The 21,705-nt window shown below is 32.5% G+C and overlaps 1 protein-coding gene across 1 annotated transcript; it reads right to left on the bottom strand.

The window, feature by feature from the left end:
- Positions 1–10,426: 10,426 nt before the first annotated feature.
- On the bottom strand, positions 10,427–20,563 carry LOC139492015 (chromosome partition protein Smc-like). The gene is made up of 2 exons (XM_071280050.1): positions 20,516–20,563; positions 10,427–12,130 (listed from the first exon to the last, which is right to left on the bottom strand). Exon 2 carries the CDS (start codon positions 12,124–12,126, stop codon positions 10,456–10,458), a length of 1,671 nt encoding a protein of 556 aa, XP_071136151.1. The 5' UTR covers positions 12,127–12,130; positions 20,516–20,563; the 3' UTR covers positions 10,427–10,455.
- Between the last annotated feature and the right edge of the window lie 1,142 nt (positions 20,564–21,705).

Genomic DNA, 21,705 nt, shown 5'->3' with positions numbered 1-21,705 from the left:
TCTTATGTAGACGAAACGCGCGTCTGGCGTATTAAATTATAATCCTTGTACCTTTGATAACTATTTACACCATTGTGTCGATGCCACTGCTGGTTGACGTTTCGTCTCCGAGGGTAATTTGAAGATAAGGTAAACTATACAAAAGCAAACATGTACACTAATGAAAATTAAAAAAGTTAATATGACCAAAATTGTCAATTGACCCCTTAAGAAGTTATGGCCCTTTGGTCATTCTCCTGTTGATACCTTTACCTCGGCACCTCAAAAGGTGGCACTGTTTTATTTTTGTATATAGTCTTAAACACTTAATATGTTGGAAGTGTAATGATTAATATTTTAGACTGGGAAATAGAATGAGATAACCGTTTAAGCATGTGACGTCAAATATTCTAAGTAACCAACACCGGTCAGATATCGCCTATGCCAATAACTTAGAATGATCCTGGCTGTGGGCCGCCATACGAAAAAGTGGGCTACATACATGTACACGGTTCAGCCTGGATATTTTCCGGCAGTTTTCAAGTTAATTATGAAAAAGTACCTTTTTCGACGTTTCGTAGTACAGCAGAGAAATATTGTAGTGCAAGGTTCATCAAGACTAAGTGTTTCAGAAGAAAATGTTCAAAGTGTTTTATGTTTGGTGACAAATGTATTAAGGTCTAGCCGTGGACGTTCGATAACAAACAACATAATGGACGATCCGGCGATTACATAGTTGATAGCAAGCGATGTTCAAAAGGCTGTACCGAGTTCTCAGCATTCCATGCTTTCCAGAATATACTATTTTATAAGCAATAAGCTAGAGTCTTTGAAAGAATCCAAGAGACAGCTCTCTAACGGACAAATTGCAAAAAATGAAATCTTAAAACAGACATTTACGATGAATTAAATGGAAGGGTAAAAAAGAACTTGTTAGTCTTGTATTATTTTAATTTTAGTTTCTTGTGTACAATTTGGAAATTAATATGGCGTTCATTTTCACTGAACTAGTATATATTTGTTTAGGGGCCAGTTGAAGGACGCCACCGGGTGCGGGAATTTCTCGCTACATTGAAGACCTGTTGGTGACCTTCTGCTGTTGTTTTGTTCTATGGTCGGGTTGTTGTCTCTTTGGCACATTCCCCATTTCCATTCTCAATTTTATTAACAACATAAAATTAACACCAAAATCATGAAAAAGATGAAAGAGCCCTCTTCTAAGTGTAACCTAAAAAAAACAGCCTAATGCACAACGAACAGATAAATTCAGCACCTCAAAGAACTGGTAAATTGATTGATTAACTAACAAAGTCAGATAGTGTGTAGAAGACGGTAGAAGAATACCAGACGAATAGTCTAAATGATAATTCCGAAGATCACCATATTGAGATACTTTCTGAACATAAAACATACCTCGAATCCTGAACGCTTTAAAATTAATTCTTAGTGAAATTTTCTGCAGAAAACTGTTAGTTTATAGTGTGCTCAAGGTTATTAGCTTCATAAGTAGGTCAGATATTTTCTATGAAGGCAGCTATGAGAATTTGGTTAGATTGAGAACTAAAGGTCCTTATGAATGCATAATTCAAAAAGCTAGTTGGGATTTGACAGTTTTAATTAAAGAATTGACATTTGATGCTTTCGTTTTCTGGACGAAAAACTCAAAGTCCCTCAATGGAAAGGAACTATTAAATTAAAACACGTGCACCAGTTTGGTGTACACCGATGCATCTGATATAGGCTTCGATGGGTATATAGTAGATTACGAACAAAGCGGTGTAAAAGGTTCATGGAAACCGGAAGAACAAGTGAAAAATTTAACATGGCATGAACTTGAGGCAGTTTACAATGCTTATGTCGTAATTGAACTTCATTGGAGGTCGAAAAGTTCTAAGGAAAACTGATTATCACATATTGCAGAGAGGTAGTTTTAAGTCAGATCTACAAAGAATCGTAATAAGTGTTGCAGGCATATGTACTAGAGTATACATTCAGTTAAGCCCACAATGAATACACAGAACTGATAATGTAATGGCTGATTTTTTTACTAAAAAATCAGATTGTTATGGCAATAAGATAAAAGAATATATTTTTAAGTATCTTAATAAAAAGTGGGGTAGATAATCAATTGACAGATTTGCGTCAGATAACAATAAAAAATGCATATGTCCAGTCGTTTTTTATGTGTTTTATCATTTCATTTTGCCATGTGATTAGAGACTTACCGATTTGATTTTCCTCTGAGTTCAATATTTTTGTGATTTTACTTTATAATTCAACATATTGGTGCATAGATACCAAATATAAAGCTGTGTTAAATTATGCATGGGTAATAGATATTAATTGGACAGTTCCACCTCTTAGTTTGATTGCAAAATGTTTTTTGAAAAATGCAAGATCAGGTTACATGTATATTAGTAATTCACAACTGGACATCAGCAGCCTTTTGGACATTGTTAGTGACTGAAAGGGGGAGGCTGAAAACTTTACTTTTAGAGTCGGTTACTTTTTCCACAAATCATACTTTACGAGGAAGAAGTAAAACACGGAATTAATCTGTGTCTCTATAGTTATTGCTGAAGGTCAATCCACAGCATGTCATTTTCTTTTACTTAAGGTAGCACAATACAAAGATTTTTTCACTCCCAATCAGACAACTTTAAACTGATGTAATTCATTTCATCCTTCTTTATACTTTATAAATGAGGTACCAAAAGAAAGAAGAAAGATTAATCTTTCAAATTGTGATAATTTCATTATGACATAATTATTACATAATCAATTATTATGTAATTAGTTGCTATATTGTGATGTCCACACTTGAATGAATTTAGCGTCTTTGTTCTTCGTAGCATCCCAAAATATTTTATAGATTCTTGTACAACACAGCTTGACCTCCAAAACTATGTCTCAGATTTCTAAAAACATCAATAGAACAAATTTTATACCCAATTGAATTTAGTGGTCTCTTATGAATCGATGTTGCAAACTTCATTGAAGATTTATGAGAGAATGAAATGCGATAGGAAAAATCTGAGACATAGTTTTGGAGGTCAAACTGTGTTGTGCAAGAATCTATAAAATATTTTGGGATGCAAGGAATAACAAAGAAGCTAAATTCATTCAAGTATGGACACCACAATATGACAACGTATTACATAACAAATAATTATGTAATAATTATGTCATAATAAAAATTATTACAATTTGAAAGATTAATCCTTCTTCTATCTTTTGGTACCTCATTTATAAAATTTAAAGAAAGATGAGTGGAATTACATCAGTTTAAAGGTGTCTGATTGGGGATGAAAAATCTTTGTATTTTGCTACCTTAAAAGGTATTTGAATAAATCAAATATCATTTGGTCTAATGAATTCATATTTAGACCCCTTTTAAACCAGGCAGAAATTATAGTTTGATATTTACAGAATAACTCATCAAAGAACTGAAATAGAGAAAAGTACCCAACGAGTGACCAAACAACACAGTATTGCGAATGCCTACAGTTTTTTTTTGTCAAGATTTGAATATTTTTTCGATTTTGTTATTTGATTAGTTATTTTTTATATTACATTGGAAAACGTCCTTTTTTCTGAAATTAAAGTAGAAAATGTAAGGAACTATATCTTTTTCTAAGCATTCACAATTTGTTTTGACCCGACGTCATGACAACGCCTATTGTTGTATGACGTCAGAGGAGTGAACTAACCACGTGTGTTTCACATGTAAATTAATCGATTTTTATTTCACTAGGAAATTAATACAATTTGTTGCAACCAATGTAATAAATAAAAACAAACCATTAAGTTACACTAGGACTAGATAATGTATTGTCAATCGTTCGAAGGAAGTTTTTGGAAATTTCAATATTAGTTTGCATTCACTGAGGAATAGTGGTGCTACAAAAGCAGCGAATTAAAATGTACGCGACAGGTGTTGGAAACCTCATGGTCGTTGTAAGAGTGACTCGGCATAGGAAGGATATGTCGCTGATTCATAAGAGCATATATATATAGATTAGGTATTTGACACTTTTGGGGATTTTATTTTACTAGAATGTATTTTTCGAACTATTCTGCGCCAATTCTTTGGGAATTTCTATAGCTCGTGCGCACTGCAAATCTTTGAGTAATGTTATTTTTATCTCTATATTGACAATTCTAAACATGATCACTACTCTTTAATAAATTATTAAGGCTTATTACATACGCTGTACTCAAAAGTGATTGCAGGTTAGAGAAAATTGACATGTTATATATTTTCTTTTTAATTTCCAGCATTGCAATATTTGAGTAGTTAAAAGAAAGCAGATTTTTTTACGAAATATATTAAGTATGAATTATTTGTATAGTCGAGTACGGTTAAGACTTGGGTCGAGTTATATCAAGTAAAATTCAGACCGATACAGACTGGTCTAGTAAAATCTGGTACTGTCGAGTACAGATAAAGGTCATTAAAGACTCTTCCTGGTTTGTAGTGTATCTTATGTACATATGCTAATGTTCTGAAGTTTCTGTCTGGAATATATGTCTGTTCTTTATGACCTCATGTTCTTGGTTCAGTGACTGTTAAAAAAAAAGAAAAGAATACTATCTAGTACTTTGTTCACTTGTAAATAGTAATAGAGAAACTATATTTTTGATATAAAATTATTCATGGAACACATGCATATTAGACAAAGTTCAGTTGAACATGAACTCATTTCACGGTTTAGAGGACTAAGTTGAGTTTCTAAGATACTAGTATTGTAAGCAGTTATAGATAAAGGCAACAGTAGTATACCGCTGTTCAAAACTCATAAATCCATGGACAAAAAACAAAATCGGGATAACAAACTAAAACCGAGGGAAACGCATTAAATATAAGAGGAGAACAACGACATAACACTAAAATGTAACACATATAGACAAAATCCCACGAGAAAAACAAATATAACATATATATATATAACATCAAAACCAAATACATGAATTTGGGATAGACAAGTACCGTGACACGTCTTATCGCAATGTGAATTTACACTCAAAAATAAGAGAAAACAAACGACACAACGTTATAATGTAATACACACAGAAACGAACTATAATATAACAATGACCATATTCCTGACTTGGTACAGGGCATTTTTAAAGGAAAAAATGGTGGGTTGAACCTGGTTTTGTGGCATGCCAAACCTCGCACTTTTATGGCCATGTGAAATATAACATCAAAATGACAACACAGGACTACAATATAAATAAATTGGAGAACACAATAGACAAAGAATCACACGAACAACAGCCAACAAGTTCAAAATTTTAATACGCCAGAAGTGTATTTTGTCCACACAAGACCTATGTGTGACGCACAGATACAAAAGTTTGAAAGCCGAAACGAGTACAAAGTAGAACAGCATCGAGGACCAAAAGATCAAAAAGGTTGTGCCAAAAACGGCAAGGGTTTTCCGTTAAGTTACCAGAAAATCCCTATAATTTAGTGTAATTTATACTTTTGCAAACAGTAAATTTAATAAAATGAATATTCAAAAGATGTACATGATAAAGCTGAAGTATTAACTAATTACAGGAAACAACTGAAATACATTTAGGTCAATGTAATGAAAATATGTAAATTATAGGTCATCCATAGTTGATGAATTAAATGTATTTGAGTACTGAATCTGATTTATTTTTGAGTGTGAATTCACATAACTATAAGACGTGTCACGATACTTATCTATCCCAAATTCATGTATTTGGTTTTGATGTTATATTTGTTATTCTCATAGGATTTTGTCTAATGCTTAGTCTGTTTCTGTGTGTGTTACATTTTAATGATGTGTCGTTGTTTTCCTATTATATTTAATGCGTTTCCCTCAGTTTTAGTTTGTTACCCCGATTTTGTTTTTTGTCCATGGATTTATGAGTTTTGAACAGCGGTATACTACTGTTGCCTTTATTTAAAGTAGTTGTCGTTTGTTTATATTATTTATACGCGTTTCTCGTTTCTCGTTTTTTATGTAGATTAGACACTTGGTTTTCCCGTTTGAAAAGTTTTACATTAGTAATTTTGGGGCCCTTTATAGCTTGTTGTTCGGTGTGAGCCAATCATCCGTGTTGAAGGCAGTACATTGACCTATAATGGTTTACTTTTATAAATTGTTATTGGATGGATAGATGTCACATTGGCACTCACATCACACCTTCCTATATCTATTGACGTTAACATGTCTGTCTGTCTGTTAAATTGTCATGGTTTATTTTGCAATGTTACGTTTTCATTGTTATGTCGTTATTGAAGATATAATTCGTCTTTGTTTCTATTGTTTTGTATGATTTCATTTAAGGGAAGTAGGTTGGCTAGTGGCTACATGTAGTGTATATCCTTTAAAAATCAAGCTGGAGCAGTCGGCTGTATATTTTATGTGTCAGTTTAAACCTGATCAAAACATTTTCACTCTACCGAGTACTTTATCTCTGTACCAGGTTTACATTTCAACCTATCTAGCAATACACACTTATGGTTATATAACATCACAGTATAAAAATTACACTCAGTAACCAATTTGCACATTTTCAACAACAAAAAAGCTGCGTAAATCTTGCAAGTTTTCTTTCACCATGTGAAGTTATCTAATTATCATCTTTTTAAAATGAGCAAATTAAATTTGTTACCAGCATCCATTTTTTTCCAAAAATAATAGTTGAAGCATGGAATTATTTCAAATTGTTTGAAATATTTGAAGAAATAAAACAAAACATCTGTTTATATTCCAGTTTTAAAGATTTGAAATTAAACATGCTGTGATGTATGGAATTTGGGTAGTGACCTCCTTACAGAATCAATTACAGTTCAAACCACTTTTTCTATGACTCTACATGGACTCAAAATCAAATTGGTGTAACTATATTGTAAACAAGAATAGTCTACAAAATATGCACAGAATGGACTTTTGTCTGGTTCATAAAAAAAAGTTGGTGAAAAAACTGACAATATATCTGCAATTTAGGTACTCTCATGTTAGCAATTTCACAACTACAAATTTATTTTCATGACAGTTGAAATCAAACATATTTTAATTTTGGACCCTTCAAACTTCAATATGGACTCATTTGAAAACAGGTATCAGGTGAATCCAAACATTTCTATTCAGCAGCAGTCTCTAACTACATATCTCCTTAATATTATATGATAGTCCAACAAAAATATTGAAAATATGTAAATTAATTTTTTTTCTAGCTTCCCTTGTGTGAAAGCGGGACTTTTTTGGTCACTATTTATGTGTTGCGTCTGAATAAGAATTGTAACACTTTATAGTGATTGAACAGGTTAAACAAAGTACTTCTCGAGAAACAGAAAAAAGGAGACAACTTGGAACAGCACCAGCCATACTAGTATATGTATGAATAAAAACTCAGATCAGAATAGCATTGAAGATATGTTAGTTATATGTCCTTGTGAATATATAGTGAAGAAAGTTATCAATAATTCTGCAGACAATGCAATTTTATCAAGTGTTTTGTACATTTTCTGTTAAAATTTTCACACAATCAGTGAAACATTCAAAAAGGCTTAATTTTTATGACTGAAAGTTTCAAACAATGACAAGTGTTTTATTTACCAAATAACTCGTGTTTTTTTTGTGAAAAAAAAATCATGTGCAATTTGGGAAATTAAAGGGAAAGAAGATCCCTTTGAGGCACACTGGGGCATGTCAATTGTGAATATACTTACCAACTATATTTTCTTTATCATAATACTGACGTCGACATTATCAAGGAGTACGCATCGTAGGACAAATGCACAAATTACAGATAAAATAATTAAACCACCCTATTTTGTGTGCATCTCCTGCCAAGTCAGTAATTGTTGCTTCTTTATATACTAGATGAGTAATAATCAATGTAAATATGGTAAAAAAATTTAAGAAAAACCCAAAATTTTGTAAAAAAAAAAACATTATTGTACCATAATTACCCCAAAATCAATTCTAATCTTCCTTTTGTGTATTGAACCTTTCAGGACAATTTCATAGAGATCCATTCAATTTAAGTTATTATCTGAAAACAAAATGTGTCTTCTTGAAAACAACTACAACATGGTTAAGCATTACTCGAAAGCAAATTTTTGACATGCTTGTATTTCCCATTGTCATGCTCAATTTTATTTTGCTGTCATAACCAAAACGATAATGCAAATGTAAATATTAAAAGAAGGGATATGTGGTTTGAAGCCTATTAGATAACAACAACCAAGAGTATATTTTGATAGATGTAAGACATGAAATGTAATCGTACGCCTTCAAAAATTGAAAACCTTATGCCGTATAGTACTTTTTTAAAGGCCCCAACAATAATATCTGAAACAATTCAAACGAGAAAACAAACCAACGTCAAGAAAGAGGGACGAAAGATTCCAAAGGGACATTCAAACTCATAAATCTAAAATAAACTGACAACGCCTTGGCTAAAAATGAAAAAGACAAACAGACAAACAATAGTACATATGACAAAACATAGAAAATTAAAGAACAAACAACACGAACCCCACCAAAAACTAGGGGTGATCTCAGGTGCTCCGGAAGGGTAAGCAGATCCTGCTCCACATTTGGCACCCGTCACGTTGTGGTAACAAATCCGGTAAATGGTATAATTCGATAGGTCACATTCATGAAATGGAAGGGGATTGTATTTACGACGTAAGGAACATATCCGATATCATTTGTTTAACGGTTATTCCATAACAGTCAACCAAGTCGTGATGGCGTCCGTAAAATTTACGAAGGTATGATTTCAACTGCACCATTTGGAACTCTTGGTTTAATAGTTACCTTGTGAGCAGCAACCCTCTATCAAGAAAATCATGATAGGAAATGCAAGCACGGAAATATCGTATCAATTGGGAGATATATATTTCGTATGCAGGTGCTGCTGGAATGTTGCTACTAAGAAATGGAATGTTCACAATTGGAAAGCTGAAATCATCTCTTTTGTCGTAAAGTTTTGTTTTCAACCGACCCTCATTGTCAATTTCTAGGTGAGGGTCAAGATATAAGGCCGACTTAACTGTATCTGTAGTATCCTTTATCTCTAGTTCGATGGAGAGATGCGTTCCACTTAGTCACCAAATTTTGAATTATTTAGTGAAAGAACATCATCTATATAGCGGAAAGTAGAGTTAAAGGATATTGCTAACTTCTTTTCTTTCTTCCTAAGAAGTTCCTGCATGAAGTCAGCCTCATAATAATAAAGAAACAAGTCGGCAAGTAGAGGGGAACAGTTTGTTCCCATATCAATGACAAATACGATTAAAAAAAAGCAATTAATCACATTCTCTTATATATGTCGTGTACATGTTGCAATTCTGTACAGGTTATAAAAAGTGCAAAAATATTATGTTATAATTTGTACAATGCCAAAATACAAATATAACATGTACAGAAGTACCTTGTACATGTTATAACATTTACAAAATATTGGTTAAAAATGGTTTCAACATGTACAAAATTTAATAATAATAATAAAGCAGAATATACATTCACGATTGAAATTTATCAAATAATAAAGAAAACAATCAATTGTAAAAGAAGGTGCATTATTTAAACTATGCACAAAAATACCTCATTTTCATACATTTAAGAAATAAGTTGTTTTACTTTACACACAACTTTCATTCTTTTACATTTTCAACTGCCTTTCTGACACTGACAATGCGCAAAACTGTGCCCTCCACGTAATGATATCTTACGCACCATCTCTTTCAAACTGATATCACTCATTGGGACTTCAGACAACTTTAAAGTTTGTAAGAAATTGAACCTGGTTTCTATTCAAGTATCACTTTATTGTGCAACTAAGTCTTTAGTTCCAATTTTATAGCCGCCATGTACATTCACATTCATCACCACGCCTGTTATGTTTTTTTTTTCTCATCGGCAGGGCCCATATCATTGGACGGAATAGGAATGATAACGTTATCGCATTGGAAAAGAACAGTTTATCTATTTATTTTTTTTGGTTTTTTGAGGCCTCAGCTTTTACCTGCTGGCCAGAAAAGGCCCTCTTTCGTGCACGCTTGATGTCAATATTAAAATTTTAGACAAACCCTCACTGTTTGCAGCAGTTATATCACCACAAGAAAGCACCCTCTTTGGAGGAAATATACCAGAAGTTGGCATGGTGATACTTCCTCACCAACCATGTTAGCATCACTTCATTCAGTTACCATTGTTTCTGTTTCTAACTCAACAGTTTGTTCAGGTACTTTTGTACATGTTGTAACATTATGAGGTACTTTTGTACATGTTGTACCTTGTATATTGGCATTGTACAAATTATAACATGTACAAAAACATTGTACATGTTATAACCTGTACAAAATCGCAGCTTGTACACGACATATATAAATACAATGATGTTTCGAACAAAATCATACCAATTTTTTGGATTGAAATATAATTCAATTCAATAATCTTAATGTTTTGTTAGGTAAGCTGATTATAGATTATAATTAACTTCAAACAAATACGCTTCATTGGTTCTTAATGCGACTAATAAATTGTTGGTAGATTGGTCATAGTGCAGAGCCTGAGGATTATCTAATCCATCTTTACGGGATAAAAGTTGTCTGAAGCTTTGCCCATCAGGAGAAATAACGACGACATTGCGAGAACCCAATCCCACAACAAACACGTTTCCATTCTTGTCTACAGATATACCGAAAGGAGACAGCAGGATACTTATATGACAGAAAGTCCACAGTATGTTACCATGATAATCACAACAAGTTACACTGTGAGTGTCACTGTTTGTGTAGAACAGTTTATCCCTAAATGTTGCAACGTACGAAAAGACCGAAAGTTTGTTACTAGTAACATTGGTAATGGATTCGTCTTTGAGACTGATCATTTGTAGTCCCTTTTCCTTGGCACAATAAATCAAATGTCCGTCTTTGTATACTACTCCATCATTGTCTGAATTTACTTTTATCGTTTTCTCGAGATTTTTGTTCTTTATGTCGATTATGTTTATCCTATCTGAATGGCCAGATGTTACAGCAATAGAACCATCACCGATAAATACTACATCAAATGTATCACCGATATTATTTATTTCAAAATCTTTTGATCCGTCTGTTTTCAACACTCTTATTAAGTTTGGTACACAACAGGAGAATACCGTCCGACCATCAGGTAGCAATGAACAACCTCTGACTTCTGACAACTCGGTATTGATACGTTTCTTTAACTTCAGAGTAAGACTTTCAATACTTCTGGTTGGAAGAGCTAGAATACTCTGGGCTTGACTATTTTTACGTTTCAGAGTTGGCCAATCGCATCGTTCAGAACTTATACTGACTCCTCCAAACTCCTGAATGCTGGCTGTAATTTGATCTAAAGACTTGTTAATCACAAATGAAATTTTGATTTGATTCAAAATGTGTTTTTTGTTCATTGATTGAATAAAGTTTTCTTCATCTATAATATCTTTTTCGAGTTGTTTCATGTACATAAATGCTTTTATGTCTGATGCATACTTTTTGATATTATCAAATCTAGCTTGGTATTTTGCTACCTCTTTCTTTTTCTTCCTAAGTGAGGTCAATGATGTTCTTATTTTTATGCTTTCTTTTTGTTCAATTGTACATAATTCATTCAGCAAATCATCCTGAAGTTTATCGAGGTGATTATTTACCTTTGTCCTGGTTAGTTTTATTTCTTCTTCAATTTCTCTTTTCTTGTTTTGTAGCGATTTTAAATTTTCTTCCCGGCTAGTACTGATTCGTTTAACATTTTCGACAATTTCAAGCAGATTTTGTTCGATTTCATAAAAGGCATTTGAACTTTTGATGTTCTGTATCATTTCATTGATGTCGGTCAAACCTATACAATCTTTGTGAGTTTTCCCACATATTTTACAGCATGGACAATCATGTTCTCTGCAGAATAGCTCGTATTTCTCATTATGTAGAATACAGAATTCAGCGTTTTGTAATTCCCTGTACTCGGCGATGGACACGGTTTCGTGTCTTTTTGTTCCATTGGAAATACTATGATGTTCGTTACAATCTGTACATAATCCTTCGTCACATTCGGAACACCAGACTATGGCTAATTTGATAAGTTGACGATTATCACAAACACCACAGAGACTCCAATTACTGGCCATGATTCTGCAAAACAAAAATCAAAACGATATTGTGTATACATATAATGATACGGTATATTCAAACATGAATTTATTATTAAACGTGCTTGTTATAGCTGACAAAGTAGTACGTGTTTTGCTCATTTTAAAGGCTGTACGGTGACCTATAGTTGTTTATTTCTGTGTTAGTTTGTCTCTTTTGGAAGGTTGTTTCACTGGCAATCATACCACGTCTTCTTTTTGATATTGTAAGAATGATATTTCAATTTTATTTACGTGTAGTCCAAGATTTAATGCATTTAAAGGATTTAAAAAAAAGAATCAAATAATCAAATAAAAGGATTGCCTAAAATGTTTCATCAACAACGGAGATACATCTATACAAAACCTAGACGTATACCATGCAGAAATGAGAGATTCATACTGTCATCATGTTTGTTTGTTTCTGTGAGGTTTCATGAATCTGAGTTTACAGTGTAGGAGACAATTTATTGATTTTGCAGCATTGGTACTATTTTAGTAAAATTTTCTGAAACAAAATCCTTCAAATAATGAAACAATTCAATAAGATAAGATGTTTTGCAACACAGAAAAAAGATAACAAGGGTACATTTTTATATCCAATAAAAAAAAAACAGATAACGTTATGACAAAACAACAGCAAGTCAAACAACAAAAAAATAGAAAATTAAAGAGTTTAATGACAACAATGGCAATATCGATATACAGGTTTAATTCAGGTGCTCTTGGAACAAGAGAGGCGAAAGATACCAAAGATATATTCAAACTCCTAAGCCGAAAAACAAACTGACAATGTCATGGTAGAAAGAGAATATCGACGGAATAAAATACAACAATTCACAAGAAGCAATCAACATGGACAACTAAGGACTGTGCAACACGAACCCCAAAAAAAACCGGGGTGAATTCAAATTCGAGAAGATTAGGATGGGATTGTGTTTACGAAAGGTGGGGGGGGGGAAATAATGAACATACTGAACTCTAAGAAAAATTCAAAAGGGAATATTCCTTAGCAAATGACAAAATCAAAAGCCAAAACACATCAAACAAATCTAAAACAACTTTCATGTTCTGTTATGTATAGATTACGGTATTTGCATTAAGCAAAACGTTCAGGAATATGGGTCCTCAATGCTCTTCAACTTTGTACTTCTTTTAGATTCGAGCGCACGTAAAAGCATTTTTTACGTACGTGTGCATAGATATTAATGATTTGTTTTTTATTTATATAAAATTGAGAATGGAAATGGGGAATGTGCCAAAGAGACAACAACCCGACAATAGAAATAAACAACAGCAGAAGGTCACCAACAGGTCTTCAATGTAGCGAAAAATTCCCGCACCCGGAGGCGTCCTTCAGCTGGCCCTTAAACAAATATATACTAGTTCAGTGATAATGAACGCCATACTAATTTCCAAATTGTACACAAGAAACCAAAATTAAAATAATACAAGACTAACAAAGGCCAGAGGCTCCTGACTTGGGACAGGCGCAAAAATGCGGCGGGGTTAAACATGTTTGTGAGATCTCAACCCTCCCCCCTATACCTCTAGCCAATGTAGAAAAGTAAACGCATAACAATACGCACATTAAAATTCAGTTCAAGAGAAGTCCGAGTCTGATGTCAGAAGATGTAACCAAAGAAAATAAACAAAATGACAATAATACATAAATAACAACAGACTACTAGCGGTTAACTGACATGCCAGCTCCAGACTTCAATTAAACTGACTGAAAGATTATGATTTCATCATATGAACATCAGGCACAATCCTTCCCGTTAGGGGTTTAGTATCATACCATCATAACATATATGAGAAGAACACAACCCGTGTCATGCCAACAACTGGTTTTTGAATAAATGTGTTTAGTTCCGATGCAAAGACCCTATAAGTGAATCAATATTAACGCCAAAATATGCAATATTTCATATTATTAATTTATGTTCTATAAAAATATTTTTAAGACTATTCATTGAAGAAATTAATAGATTAATAGCAATGTTATTTTGCACTCGATAATGTACGCGTGTTTATAGATCGTTAACCAGTTAAAAACGAAAGTTACGCAAGTAGAAATATCTGCGGCAACAATGCATCGGAATGCCCTCACGGTCATCGCGATGTAAAAATGGAAAATTCTATAAAAAGTTGATTTCAGAGTAAAATTTCAGGAAATGAAAGTAATATCTGTAGTTTGAAATGTTCATAACATGTAACTGGACTTTACACGTGGCACTTTGACACTTTGGCAAGTATCTATAAATTATTTCTAATTAATGTTTTGTAATATTTTTCTGATTACAGGTAAGGTAAGCGACTTTTGAAAGTTATTCTTCTTTATTAAATATTTTCAAAAAAAGGGTATTTGTTTTCAGTTTTGCTACTTCAGGAAATTTTCAATAATTTTGAAAATTAAAAAAAAACAGTATTCTGGATAATGATTCATTGCGATTATAATTTTTTTTTTAATTATTTACTTTAAACATATTTTACTTTTAAAAAACATGTACATGGCATATACATATAAATACAGTGATACAATGATACTAAGGGATTCGGAAACAAGGTTTCCCTTATATTAATCCGTCTCCCTGTAAATAAAAGGTAAAGGGAAATAACTGCAAATAACAAAGTTGATTTTTTCCCCGTCAAATCTTTCCTATATATATATGTACCGGCGACAGAGTGTGTTTTCATGACATTGCCAAGACTGTCTCAACAAACTACGATCCTAATCATGCCCGAAGGATGCTATAAGCCAAATCGCTTCGAATCTACGACAAATTGTTGCACTTGTTTAAACTCGAGTAGATTTTCCCATAGATTGAGGTTATTGCAGCCAAATAGGAGTGTTTCTATATTGTATGGGAACGGAATTTTTTCTATCGTACGTTGACGGACAAGGGAGTAATTATTCCACTTGAGAAGAAAATGCTTACTGCTCTCGATTCTACCACAGCTACAGTTTTTACTTTCTACAAGATTTCTCTTAAATAAATGATTGTTCAAATTACTAATATCCATCCGAAGTCTGGCATGAAGTATTTGTCCTTTCCTGTCTCCATAAAAATAATAATTTGGTATTTTACTTACATTTTGATTAAGGTAACTTTGAAGTGTAAAATTAGATGAACTTAGATGTTTATGGCTTTCTACTTCTGAAATCATATCATTATTCATATAAAGAGGTAGATGATGGGGTTTTACTGATTTCTTGGAAATTGTCATAGCTTCTTTTTTTTGCATTAAAGTGTACTAGCCATAGGACTGGCCAATTGTTGATAGTCTCTATATAAGAATTATGTTTGCTCGCTGCTGCATATTCATCTTCAACTACTATGAAAAGGGAAGTATCATCAGCATATAGTTTTATATTGCAGTCTTTGTCGTTTACAATGTCATTTACATATACTAAAAAAAGTAAGGGGCCTAATATTGATCATTGAGGGACGCCAGCATTATACCAAAAGTATCCGAGGATTGACCTGAAATAACAACTTTTTTGTATGTAACCCCGTTCACCAGTTTACATATTACTGCCAAAAAAATTAAAAATAAGCCCTATGTTTTTGTAGACAAATATATAACTTGGATTCGAGCGTCACTGGTGAGTCTTATGTAGACGAAACGCGCGTCTGGCGTATATACAAAATTTAGACCTGGTATCTATGATGAGTTTATTATACACATAAACTCACCCACACATCCACACACATTGTATAGACACATTTATTCCCAATTCAATATGTAAAGGTCCACTCGACTGAGTATCAGAGTGCATTATGTTTTAACAAATTATATGTCTTTTGAAAGTCTCAAATTTTATACAGTTTATACAGTTTTTTGTGCATGACTTACTAATTCTTTTCTGTCATTGGATAATTCAAAACAAAATGCTTATTCACATTATTTTACTGAAGATTCGACCTGATATATAAACACGTCTTTCCCATCCGAGCATGCGCGTTCATAGCATTATAGCATAATTATTTTACTGCTATCACTAAATTTCATTTAACTTGTCGGATTGACATGAATTTAGGCGAGTGACTTTAACCCTGAAATTAAATTTTTAGTGCACCTACTTAACACACGGCTAAATTATATATCATTTGAAAGCTACAAATCTGTACTATCTGTTTTGCCCGGTCGTAAAAAAATCGTACGGTGCAATTTCCGTCAAATCAAGATCAAAGGCCAAGGACGAATAAGGGCATATTGTCTAAGATTTCAGCTTGATTGCATAATATGACTTTTATATACTTAATTCACATATGCAAACAATTTAAACTTTTAGCAGAGAGATTAACAGTCATTAATCAAATGCATTTTATATATTTAAAGCGTGTTTTTAATAGACAGCACATGTTTCCTGAAATTCGAGTAAAAGTTAATAAAATGTGCAAAAACACAAATTTTTCTTTCTGATGCAACTGCTAATCACTTTAAACTAAGTAAAACCCTGTAATGACTATCAAAAAAGTTTTTGACATGATAAATTTCCTAAAATTATGCTTACTTCTAATCAAACAGCAAATCAAAACAACTCATACAGTTGCCCCAAATACCGCCATCTGCGAAAAACAGCTTTTAAGCATTTCTTGCAATTTAAACATTGTATGTGGTCACAATAAGATTTAATAAGCAAATTCTTAAGAATCTGAAAATTCAAGTTAAAAAATATGTGCGCGAATCATACTATTGCTTGAAATAAAGGGGGCGAAACTAAGAGATTGCAATCTGCATTGAAACTACTCGACTGAAATGAACATTTTTCGACTTTTCTAATTGTTTAATTTGTAGCTTCATTATAAATATTGATTTAGTGAAAAACCCTTTTATTTATTTAATGTGAACCATAAAAAAGAAATTGACAATCTAGACAAAAATAAATAGAAAATTAATTGATGAAAATATAAATTTCAAAGAATTAAAAAACCAGGAAACAAATTATAAAACTTTACTTCTTGAATGATTAAATTGCGTTGTTTATTGTTTAAATGCATTAATTCAGCAAATAAGAATAGTTTTAAAGAAAAAAAATCCATTTATACGCAATGATTCTAGTTACAACTAGACATCCTGAATAGCTTGAATGACTAGTGCATTTTTCATACGAGGATGAATTCATGCAAGAGTTTCTGATGACGACTGGAAAGAAGCACCATTATCTTGAAACTTCACTTTCAACTAATATATAGATGATGTCATCTCACTGAATAGTGCCAAATTTGTGAAAATGTTGGACTCATCATTTCCATTGAAATTGAAAATAAAAGACTCAACAGATATAGTTTACTCTATCACGTATCTTGAAAACGACGATGAGGGTTGGTTGAGAACAAGTTTAACGACAATAGATATGAGCATAAATCAACCAATAAAAACACTCCTTACTACCAAATTATAAATTAGTCATTTCTATGTTGCAACATTATATCAACGCCTGCATATCTCAACTACTAAAGGAGGAGACCGATTTCATTGAGCCTCAACTCCTCTGAGACAATAACAAGTCGGAAATATTTATGATATGTCGTATAAATGTAGGATTTTTTATTTCCTTAATTTGTCTTTGCATGCTCCGTCGACGTACTGCTCGCGAAATTAAACGAAACTATCTATCTAAACACTTGCCAAATTGTAACGCGATTTCGCGGCACCTTCCTGTGGAGTATATTTCTCCAAGTTGATACAATTTTCCAGAGCTTGCATGTATGTTCATGATTTATTTTCGTGATAATGCGTAACTGCTCACAATGAAGATGTTAAATAAATGCAACTATAGTATACCACTATTCAATAGTCATCAATTGATTTACTAGAAACTAAAACAAATCCGGGTCACAAACCAAAACCGAGGAAAACGCATCAACTATATATATATACAAGAGGAACATAACGATATAACAGAAACACTGAACTGCTACAAAAACAAACGCCAACATACAAAGAAACAGATTATTCGATACCAACTGCCATGTGCCTGACTTTGTACAGGACATTTGAAGAAAAGTGGTGGTTTGAACATGGTTTTAAACCAGAGTTCAAATGCAAAGTTGGAATCATCCCTTTGAAAATTTTATGGACGCCACTACGAGTTGTTTGACAATTATAAAATACTTGTTTCGCCAGATGACGACTTATAAGTTCCAATCGACGTTACCAAAATACCGTCATATCTGCCTTGAATGACACATACCCACTAAGACTTGGCACCGAGTTAGGAATTAAATGAGCCACAAGACGGGTGTCACATGTGGAACATGATCTGCTTACCCTTTTGGAGTCCCTGAATTCACCCCAAATATTTTTGGGTTTTTTTTGTTACTCAATCTGTAGTTTTATATGTTGTGTTTTGTATACTGTTGCTTTGTCGTGTTCGTTTTTTTGGCCGTTTTGTCAGTTCGTTTTAAATTATGAGTTTGATGTCCCTTTGATATATTTCGTCACTATTCAAGTAGTCAAAGGTTTTTTTGTTTTTTTAGATCATTGTAGCTAAATGTATCATAATAACGATTTTGTTCTATATATACATCACCGTGAGCAAATTAAGTTATTTTCGAGGATATTTGTCTTATTGCGTTATTCTTCTTCACATTACTTTGAGGCGATTTTTTTGCCGATTTTCATTACTGCAAGTTAATGTCTTTAAAGTAAATTAATACCAAAAGGACAACCAACATCTTAAACCATGAATCAGATAAACTTAATTAAAACCATGAACAAAATTAAATTAAAGTCTAAGAGACGAACAACAGTTCACAAAATACAGCACACCATGAAAACGATCACTGCCTAAAGCAGCGAATGAGCTTATGAGGTCAGGAAGGGTATTCAAGTTTTTAATTTTTTTATTTCACAACTGCTTATAATGTTTTACATACACAATGACCTGCATTTGTATTTTAAAAGTTTATGTTGAAAATACTCAAAGCATCTTTTATTCAAATAATTAAAGCGATTAAACTTTTAAACACACTTAATATTACTAATACGATTTTAGACTAAATAAGAAGCAGCAGCATTATATTTTGTTCGTTTACCTCCCGCTTTAGACAACCAAGTGTTTCTAAGCAAGGTCACTTTTTTCAATGTTACCTACGATTTAGTCGCAAAGTCATGTTTGCGTTTAAACATGATTACAAAAAGTTAATACGTTTGACTTCGTAAAAAACACATTTTTACCTCAATAAGCTCGTATATATTCTTTTCGAACTTTAAATACCCCTATTTTTATTATGGAACACCATTTTCCTCCCTGATATTGACAATAAGCGATGTGCTATCTTAACATAGAATAACAAAAAGATCGCTATTTGCAGATGGCAGATTTTTGGGCAACTGCAAACACTTCAATAGAAGGCTGTTCTATGAAAAATAATTATTAATTGCATCTTAAAATTCAAAACAAATATTCCCTGACCGAAGACATGTACATTTATCTATTTTTTTAGCATATAAATATCGATTCCCTAAGATATATTTTGCTTTTGGAACAATTTTTCATTTTTTTAAGATTTGCGATAAATTTCAATTTTCGGGAAGTATTGCGCATCTAACCTCTATTTTTTGTTTGATTTGGAAATAATGTATCAATGTTCCATAAAATTCATATGATAAAAAAAAAAATTATGGTACAAGAATTAGAAAATGGCTTTTTGTCTAGTAATCGCAAAAAATGGAATGTTTATTCATGACCTTTGACCTTGATTTAACAGAAAATGCACCGTACGATTTTTTTACGACCGGGCAAAACGGAAAGTACAGATTATTAGCTTTCGAATGATATATAATACAGCCGTGTGTTAGGTGGGTGCATTAAAGTCGTTAACTAAGCGTCTTTTTGAAATAAGTCACTCGCCTAATTGTTGTATGCTGGTTCGATATGAAATAAGGTTAATAACAGCACTTACGTTTCCTTCAATCATTGTGCACTTTTTCTTTATATCTTTTGTTTTCCTTCCTCATTCATTTCTATGTTTTTTATGGTTTTTGAAAATGTAGGTTGAGTTGAAAACAAAAAGAAAAAAATGTTTTGAAATGTCATCACCAGTAGGGGTGAACTGGCTTCATTTGTAAACTAGGTCAGTTCCATTTTATTATTTAATTAAAAAAAACCAAAATAAGACAAAAGTCCATGAAAATTCGAAGGTAACAAATAACTAAAGCTGAAATTGGCAACATTGTAAAAAATAGTAAAACTTTAACGTGTCGAAACATATACATGCTGGAAGAATTAAAACGAAAGTTAATAAAGAGAAAAGTAAAAAGTAAACAAACTCGACCATGTCGACATTAATTGTATTGTGTGCGTATTTTGTTTTGTATGTGTGTTTTTTATCAAATTGTTTTATACAGATACACGATGAAACAAATAACATACCTAAATCGACCTTATGAATAAGACATTTCTTTGGAATAGAAAGGTAAATGGTCACATGATTAAGCATGTTAAGCTAGTAGATATTATGTTTTAAATAAATCTAATAGATATAATGTTTCCTTTATAAATCACCAGTGCACAACCAGTTAAACATACTTTTAAAGTGATTGAAATGGTTCACTTTAGGTCAAATATAATGAGTTTTTAATCAGTTGATTTAAGATTTTTTAACAGTTGATTTGTAATGTATCAGGTGCACTTTTTTTTCATATTAACCGGAATCGGTTGTCTTTCGGCCTCGCTTTCTTATAAGGTTTTATTTAAGACAATCATTGTCTTTTCTTTTGTTTTTGTCGGCCCATTCTTTCCTGATCTTCGTATTTGAAAATATCCGCTTATCTTTTTTTATAGCCAAAATTTTAAATGGGTGAAATGAAACAACAACGATACCCGGCTTATATCCAGTTGAAATTTAACACTTTATTAGAGCAGATAAAAATTGCCTTGTTGGTATATTTTGATTGTTTATATCTGGTTATATGGCTTATAAAGTCAAATGTAAGTGCATAGTTTAGGATTTTATGCAGATAATGAACTTGCTTAAACTCAAATTATAGTATTAAGCTGAGAGATGTTCGGTAAACCTTTTTTTTCCTGAGAAGTTACTCGTATAGGTCAAGTGATATACCATACCTTTGGGTGACAAAAACAAATGTCTGAATAAAAAAAAATGCTTCGTACAACATTTGATCTTAAACTGTAAGTTATTTCTTACTGATATTCATTTCTGAATTAAAATTAACAGGACATTTACAACTTTTAGATGGAAGTTCGAGCCCTTGTTTAAGCTCCTCCGTTTCTTTGTTATTCATATGAGAAGCGGTCAACGGCGGGCTTTCGTTGTACTATAATTAAAAATCTGTCAAGTTAATGCACTATTCTTTGATAAAAAGTTAAGTCATACGAAAAACTAAGGCAAAGAGGGGCGAAAGATACCAGAGGAACAGTCAATCTCATAAATTGAAAATAAACTGACAACGCCACGGCTTTGAAAAAGACAATCAGACAAATAATAGTACAAAAGAAACAACACAGAAAACTAAAGACTGAGCAACACGAGTCCCCCCCCCCCTTTTTAAAAAAACTGGGGGTGATCACAGGTGCTCCAGAAAGGTTAGCAGATCTTGCTC

The sequence above is a fragment of the Mytilus edulis genome, chromosome 10 (genome assembly GCF_963676685.1).
Source record: "Mytilus edulis chromosome 10, xbMytEdul2.2, whole genome shotgun sequence".
NCBI lineage: Eukaryota > Metazoa > Mollusca > Bivalvia > Mytilida > Mytilidae > Mytilus > Mytilus edulis.
This window is presented reverse-complemented; position numbering and strand designations above follow the sequence as displayed.